This window comes from Bombina bombina, chromosome 2 (genome assembly GCF_027579735.1).
Source record: "Bombina bombina isolate aBomBom1 chromosome 2, aBomBom1.pri, whole genome shotgun sequence".
Taxonomy (NCBI): domain Eukaryota; kingdom Metazoa; phylum Chordata; class Amphibia; order Anura; family Bombinatoridae; genus Bombina; species Bombina bombina.
This window is the reverse complement of record NC_069500.1, coordinates 417,035,490-417,043,998: the sequence shown is the minus strand read 5'-3', so window position 1 is coordinate 417,043,998 and position 8,509 is coordinate 417,035,490. Positions and strand designations below refer to the sequence as shown.

Here is an 8,509-nt window from a genome sequence, read left to right as displayed (position 1 = left end):
TAATCGTACGCTTGTTGAATGCTCAAATATTTTAGAATATGAAGTTTAATTACGTGCAGTAAATAAGGTAGTATTTGTGTATAATTTTTATTAAACTCAGTGGGGGATTTTTGGTTACTGATGCATGCTTTAAGGGTTCTATAATGCCCCAGCAACTAAAGGCATTCCTTAAAGAAACACTTTTCCGGATTTGGGCCACATTAGATTATAGTACTTGGGAGTTTCAGGGAGATTGCACTCCATTTGCTGGCATCAGGGAGCTGCTGTTACAATCAGGGAGACTTGGGATGTCTGTATATGAAAGAAAAGATAATTTATGTAAGCACTTACCTTATAAATTTATTTATTTCATGGTGGCGAGAGTCCACAAGGCCCCCACCCATTATTGGGTTATATCTTTTTTCCTGCTCCTCTTTTTTGGCTTTTACTTCTTAAAACACCTCACCACTTGGCTATACGTTAAATTTAGGTATGTGTGAGGCGGGTGGGGTATTAATAGGCTTTTAAGGTTTGGGAAACATTGCCTCCTCCTGGTAGGAATGTATATCCCATACGTAACAGCTTGTGGACTCTTGCCACCATGAAATAAATAAATTTATCAGGTAAGTTCTTACATAAATTATGTTTTTTTTTAACCAAGCATAATTAAATAGGGGGGGGGGGGGGTAAGGGTACAGAAAGCTACACCAGAACGTCGCCTCGTTCATGGTATTTCTATGAAGCATTTTTTTTTCCTCCGTCTGTGTCAAACCAGAAACGCTTCTGTCACAGCTCTGTCACTTACAGGTTAAAAGTTCACCCCGCCCTTATAGGCTGTACCAAGCGCAGGGGGTGTTCGGGAGGGCTGGTATGTTCTCTAACGTAAATGTATATTGCTTGCACTGACGTTAACGCTTGCTCTCTGGTCCTCGCAATGTTTTGGTTTTACGAACCCCTGACTATGGTTTTGCACCTCGTAAGTGTCTGAGTCCCTTGTCTCTCAGACCCTCCCCAACTCCCCTGCTTAAAGTAGTACACTCACACGTGCAGCTCGCTGCTTCTTCCGGGCTCCCGCAGAGTGTTCAGCATGGAGGAGGAGGACGGGGCAGCGCGGCGCTTCATGGGGAGTCTTCTGCAGGATTTGCCACTGCAAGTATCTACACAAAGCCGCCTGGTTAGTCGTGGGGAGGCGGAGGGAGAGCTGAATGAAGCGGTGCTTAGGCTCCTGCGAAGCAGGTGGGTCAGGGGTTCTGTGAGGGGTACTCACAGGGTGGGAGAGAGGTGGTTAGAGACTGACACTGATATAACGACAAATACTTTGATATCCATTGCACTGTGTAAAAAGTGGGTGTAATGCAGCCTGATTACCTAATACGGGAGATTGACATTGATTTGATGATGCTGATACCCAGAGAGGGATGGAAGACCTGAGTCCAGCCAGTAATTTAAGTTTGACTTGTATAGCTTACTCTGATAACCGCTGGGAAAGATGAAACTATTCTCTAGACATTGATACCTATTGAAGGCACTGATTGTACCCAGTCCAGGAGGAACTTTGTGTCTGACGAGACTGGTACTCAGTATGGGAGAGGTAACTTTTATATGATAACATTCACGTGTTTAAGAATTAAAAAGCAAAAATGACATTCTCAAAGTTTATTTATTGCTCCTAATCTATTTATTATATATCTGTATACAAACACACTTTTTTGCTCCTTTGCTAATAATGAACTCTGCAGACCAATGCACCTGTATCATGAGTGGAAAATAACACTGTAATTCACCAGTCAGAGTGAAAAAGGTGTCTAGTCTGGAGGGAAATACATTTATAGTAAACTCAGTATATTAAAAATAGGCAAAAGCCAAACTTTATTTACTCATCAACTGTATTTTACTTTTAATATCCAAGAGTAATGGAGCTTTCAGCTCTGTGTTTGTATGTGTGTAGTTGTATATAAATAATGAAGGATATCCAAATAAGATTTTATGAAGATTTAACACTTCTCTCAAATTTTATGAGCAATTTTTTCTAAACGTACAGATATTTAAAGTGATGGTAAACAAAGCCTATATTGAAGGGAAAAATGAAGTTGTGGTTGAAAAAAATGTATACTGGCAGTCTGGCACCTTTGCTATATAGCAACATTGTGCCTGAAATGGTTGAAAATGGTCCATGGTTTATTAGACTCGCCCCCACCACTGCCATCCCACTGAGAAGAATACTTTTTTTCAAGCGGTGATGTATATTCATCATTCATCCAATGTTTGTGCCAGCTATACAGGAAGAATCTGATTCTTGCCGTATGGCTCACACAAACATTGAATGAACGGTGAATACGTCACTGCTTGAAAAAAACTTCTAAGTGATGGCAGTGGTGGGGGAAAATACTTTGCAATAGAGCAGAAGGAAGTTATTTCTTATAAGGAAAAAATGATGGTGTCTTTAGGGTCAATGGGTTTTAGCGAGCATGTGTCTCATTGGCATTGAGGATAGAACAAAGTGAAGTGTAAAGCGTTACAAGGGGATTTCTACATGGTTGGTCACAGTTTGCAGACATAGCTTTGTTGGCTACTAGCTACTACTAGACCTGCATCATACGCATGTTTTCAAGCTTCCTGCATTTCATTGAGTTGAAACTCTGGAGTAGGGTAGAGCTTTTATTTATTTGGATTACCCTCTGTTTATCAAAGACAATCTGACCAATAGGTAGTTGAATGACTGATTATATTTTAATTCATGATAATGACTCGTTATCCGTATACGATCCTCAGAGCACTTTCTGCTGCTATTTGTAAAAGGACTAAGCAGTTAATACTGTTTCACAAACCTGTGCACTAGGATGTTAAACACTGTGATAGCCTTATACTGGAATATTGGCTCTGCTTCATTACTTGTGATTTTTACTGTACTCTGTTTGCCAGTATAGTTTGTTGTAAAACAGTCTGTCTTACTACAGTGAATATTTTTTTAATGTAATACTTTTTCATTGTTGCTCTATAAGATGTGAATAGCAGTTCAACATAGTTTTATCCTGAAAGAGTAAATATTTATCTGCCCTATTCATGCTCCCTATCTTTCTCGCCCCCATTTCAAGACTATAGCTCCCTTGTCAGCGGCCTAGGCAATGGAGTATTTTAAGTTTAACATTAACATTGAGCTCATGCACGTGAAGTGACCCAGGAGTGAGCACTGACTGGCTAAAATGCAAATCTGTCAAAAGAACTGAAATAAGGTGGCAGTCAGCAGAAGCTTAGATACAAAGGTTATTACAGTGGTAAAACACTGTTGGTTATGACTGTCCCTTTAATTCAAGTCTTATGCTTCTGATATTGCAGTGCATCATGATGAGACAATGTTACTCTCCACATAAGATATTTGAACAACTTTGCAGAGGAGATAGCTTAAAGTGAAAGTAAAGTTTTCCTCATTTCAAAATATCCTAATACTCTATGTTCAATATATCATTTTCGCCTGTTTTGTTTGGTCTTTACTTGGATCTAATCATTTATATTTACCTTATTTATTTCCCTACCGTTATTGGCTTTACTCCTCCCACCCTCCTCTTCCTGGATTTTGTAGTCATTTCGTATAGAGCGGTCCCACCCGCTCTACACGTAGTCTTCAAAGCTCGTTCCCGATATTGCTAACAAATGCGCATGCGCTAATCGGCTATCGGCGTCCAAATGCGCATGCAAAGTTTCTCATTCCCCTATCGAGTGGCAGAAGCCGTCTTGGACGCTGAAAATCTTGGCAGCAAATGATCGTCTGGAATAAGCATGCGGGAATTGTGAACGCGCGACTGACATCAATGAGCTTTTATTGGACTCCGCGCATGCGCATTCGATTCAAGCAGGCTGTGACGTAGCTTTCTGGCCGCCGATCGGCCAGAAAGTCTATTGGTAAATACAAACAACGTGACCAGGAAATAAAGTGACTGAGCAGAGACGGGCTGAATTGAAGAGGACAAAAATATGCAGCTACATGCGGCGAAAAGGGCATTTAGGTGCACAATATAAAAAACTCATGAATGAAACTGCTAATGATTTTTAATCATTTATGTCAATCTGCATAGCTGAAGAGATAAGTTTACTTTCACTTTAATGTTTTTGTAAGAAACTAAGTTTCCCCTCCCAAACATTGTACTATAGGATGATATCTACCCTGTATATTATAGTCTTATCTCCTAGGTTTAGTTTGGCTTAAAATTAGTGAAGCCTCATATGATATCACTCACTCTTCTTATTTGTGTTATGCTGAAGATTTATGTTAGCGTGAGAAGCACTGCACTAGATCAGTCTTGTTGATCATATTAGACCCTTGGTCTCCTTTATTTCAGGGTACTTTCTGCTGCTATAATAATTCCACAGGCTTTCAATGTCCAATAGCAGCATTTTGTACAATTTAGAAAGTTACAGTAACTCGCATACTGTTTGAATTTCTTCTTTATTAGGATATGTTCTGTGGTATATTCTCTAACATTTTGTAGTTATTATGGAGAGGCATTATTTTGGTGTATTTGATATACCTTTTGTATTGTAATTATCTTGCTGCTCCATGTTACCTGTAGGCCTGATATTAAACTTCATTCAAATATATATATATATAAACAAAATGTAATCTCTGCTGTTTTTCTTTTTTTCTTTTAAACTTTTGCACTTTAAAAACAAACATGAGGGAAAACTTAAAGGGACAGTCTAGTCATAATTAAACTCTTTCATGTAATTGGCAAGAGTCCATGAGCTAGTGACGTATGGCATATACAATCCTACCAGGAGGGGGCAAAGTTTCCCAAACCTCAAAATGCCTACAAATACACCCCTCACCACACCCACAATTCAGTTTTACAAACTTTGTCTCCCATGGAGGTGGTGAAGTAAGTTTGTGCTAGATTTCTACGTTGATATGCGTTTCTCAGCATGTTGAAACCCGGTTCCTCTCAGAGTACAGTGAATGTCAGAGGGATGTGAAGGGAGTATCACCTATTGAATACAATGGTCTTCCTAACGGGGATCTATTTCATAGGTTCTCTGTTATCGGTCGTAGAGATTCATCTCCTACCTCCCTTTTCAGATCGACAATATACTCTTATATACCATTACCTCTACTGATTTTCATTTCAGTACAGGTTTGGCTATCTGCTATATGGGGATGGGTGTCTTTTGGTAAGTGTCTCATTTACTTAAGACACTCTCAGCTATAGTTTGGCACTTAATATATAAAGTTCTAAATATATGTTTGTACTTATATTTGCCATTATTCAGGTTTATCAGTATATTTCCTTTTTGCAGACTGTCAGTTTCATATCTGGGAAATGCATTTAAAATTTTTTTTTTTTTTTTTTTTTCTTACCTGAGGTTTTCAAATTGAGTCTTTCTAAATTGCGGGCTGTATTAGGCTTGCGAGAGCGCAAAATGCTATAATTTAGTGCGTCATTCTTGGCGCGAGACTTTTTTGGCGCGAAAATTACGTTTGACGCAAATTTGTCATTTCCGGCGTCTTAGTTGGCGCCGAGTCTTTCACAAGGTTGCATCATCTATGACGCTCGAGTTACGTTCTGGACGTTTTTGGCGCCAAAAAATGTTTTTCTGTTTGTGGTGCTTCATACTTGGCGCCAAACATTTTTTCATTTTTTAAGACCTCATTCCTTTTGCCTCTGGTCTTTTTTTTTTCTATGTCAGAGGCTTATTCTGTTTGCATTTTTTCCCATTCCTGAAACTGTCCTATAAGGAAATTGATCATTTTGCTTTATATGTTGTTTTTCTTTTACATACTGCAAGATGTCTCAATCTGATCCTGTCTCAGAATCTACTACTGAAATCCTGCTGCCTGATATCGGTTCTACCAAAGCTAAGTGCATTTGTTGTAAACTTGTGGTAACTGTGTTCCTCCTCCAGCTGTGGTTTGTAATAGTTGTCATGATAAACTTTTACATGCAGAAAATGTTTCCATCAGTAGTAGTTCATTACCTGTTGCTGGTCCATCAACATCTAATGCTCAGGATATTCCTGTCAATTTGAGAGAATTTATTTCTGATTCCATTCAGAAGGCTTTGTCTGCCATTCCGCCTTCTATTAAACGTAAAAGGTCTTTTAAAACTTCTCATAGAGTTGATTAATTTTCTAATGACCGACAACATACTGATTTATCTATCTCTGATGAGGATCTGTCTGATTCAGAGGATCCTGCCTCAGATATTGACACTGACAAATCCTCTTATTTATTTAAAATGGAGTATATTTGTTCTTTATTAAAAGAAGTGTTTATTGCATTAGATATGGAGGAGACTAGTCCTCTTGATACTAAAACTAGTGAACGTTTAAATTCGGTTTATAAACCTCATGTAGTTATTCCAGAGGTTTTTCCAGTTCCTGATGCTATTTCAGATATGATTTCTAAGGAATGGAATAGACTGGGTACTTCTTTTACTCCTTCTTCAAGGTTTAAAAAAATTGTATCCCTTGCCTACTGATAGATTGGAGTTTTGGGAAAAGATCCCCAAAGTTGATGGGGCCGTCTCTACTCTTGCTAAATGTACTACTATTCCTACGGAAGATAGTACTTCTTTTAAAGATCCTTTAGATAGGAAGCTTGAATCTTATCTAAGGAAAGCTTATTTATGTTCAGGTCATCTTCTTAGGCCTGCTATTTCTTTGGCTGATGTTGCAGCTGCCTCAACTTTTTGGTTGGAAACTTTAGCGCGAGTATCGGATCATAATGTGTATAGCATTGTTAAATTAATTCAACATGCTAATAATTTTATTTGTGATGCCATTTTTGATATCATCAGAATTGATGTTAGATATGTCTTTAGCTATTTTAGCTAGAAGAGCTTTATGGCTTAAATGTTGGAATGCTGATATGACTTCTAAATCGACATTGCTATCTCTTTCTTTCCAAAGTAATAAATTATTTGGTTCTCAGTTGGATTCTATAATTTCAACTGTCACTGGGGGGAAGGGAGCTTTTTTGCCTCAGGATAAAAAAATCTAAGGGCAAATTTAAAGCTTCTAAACGTTTTCGTTCCTTTCGACAAAATAAGGAACAGAAACCTAATCCTTCCCCCTAAGGAATCTGTCTCCAATTGGAAGCCTTCCTCAATCTGGAATAAATCCAAGCAGTTTAAGAGATCTAAACCAGCCCCCAAGTCCGCATGAAGGTGCGGCCCTCATTCCAGCTCAGCTGGTAGCGGGCAGATTAAAAATTTTCAAGGATGTTTGGATAAATTCAGTCCAAAATCATTGGATTCAGAACATTGTCTCTTAGGGGTACAAAATAGGTTTCAGAGCAAGACAGCCTGTGAAAAGTTTCTTTCTCTCACGCATTCCAGTGAACCCAGAGAAAGCACAGGCTTTCCTGAAGTGTGTTCCAGACCTGGAGTTAGCTGGGGTAATCGTGCCAGTTCCTTTTCAGGAACAGGGTCTGGAGTTTTATTCAAATCTGTTCATTGTCCCAAAGAAAGAAAATTCATTCAGACCAGTTCTGGATCTAAAAGTCTTGAATCGTTATGTAAGAGTACCAACATTCAAAATGGTGACTATAAGGACTATTCTGCCTTTTATTCAGTGAGGGCATTATATGTCCACAATAGACTTACAGGATGCATATCTTAATATTCCGATTAATCCAGATCACTTTCAGTTCCTGAGATTCTCTTTTCTAGACTAGCATTACCAATTTGTTGCTCTTCCTTTTGGCCTAGCGACAGCTCCAAGGATCTTTTCAAAGCTTCTCGGTGCCCATCTCTCTAATCAGAGAGCGGGTATTGCGGTGTTTCCTTATTTGGATGATATCTTGGTACTAGCTCAGTCTTTACGTTCTGCAGAATCCCACACAAATCAACTAGTGTTGTTTCTTCAAAGACATGGTTGGAGGATCAATTTACCAAAAAGTTCTTTGATTCCTCAGACAATGGTCACCTTTTTAGGTTTCCAGATAGATTCAGTATCCATGACTTTGTCTCTAACAGACAAAAGACGTCTGAAATTGGTTGCAGCCTGTCGGAACCTTCAGTCTGTCATTCCCTTCAGTAGCTATGTGCATGGAGGTTTTAGGTCTCATGACTGCAGCATCGGACGTGATTCCCTTTGCTCGTTTTCACATGAGACCTCTTCAGCTTTGTATGCTGAACCAATGGTGCAGGGATTATACAAAGATATCACAATTAATATCCTTAAATCCCAATGTTCGACTATCTCTGACTTGGTGGTTAGATCACTATCATATAGTTCAAGGGGCCTCTTTTGTTCGTCCAACCTGGACTGTGATCACAACAAATGCGAGTCTTTCAGGTTGGGTAGCTGTCTGGGGATCTCTGACAGCACAAGGGGTTTGGAAATCTCAAGAGGCGAGATTACCAATCAATATTTGGGAACTCCGTGCGATTCTCAGAGCTCTTCAGTTTTTGCCTCTATTGAAGAGACGTTTATTTGTTTTCAGACAATGTCACAACTGTGGCATATGTCAATCATCAGGGTGGGACTCACAGTCCTCAGGCTATGAAAGAAGTATCCCGGATACTTGTTTGGGCAG

The 8,509-nt window shown here is 39.1% G+C and overlaps 1 protein-coding gene across 1 annotated transcript in view; it reads left to right on the top strand.

The window, feature by feature from the left end:
• The first annotated feature begins 943 nt into the window (after positions 1-943).
• PPM1F (protein phosphatase, Mg2+/Mn2+ dependent 1F) overlaps positions 944-8,509 on the top strand; it is a 214,571-nt gene continuing 207,005 nt past the window's right edge. The window contains exon 1 of the mRNA XM_053701941.1: positions 944-1,215. Within this exon, the coding sequence (XP_053557916.1) occupies positions 1,067-1,215 (149 nt within the window). The 5' untranslated portion in view covers positions 944-1,066. The remainder of the gene's footprint in view (positions 1,216-8,509) is intronic.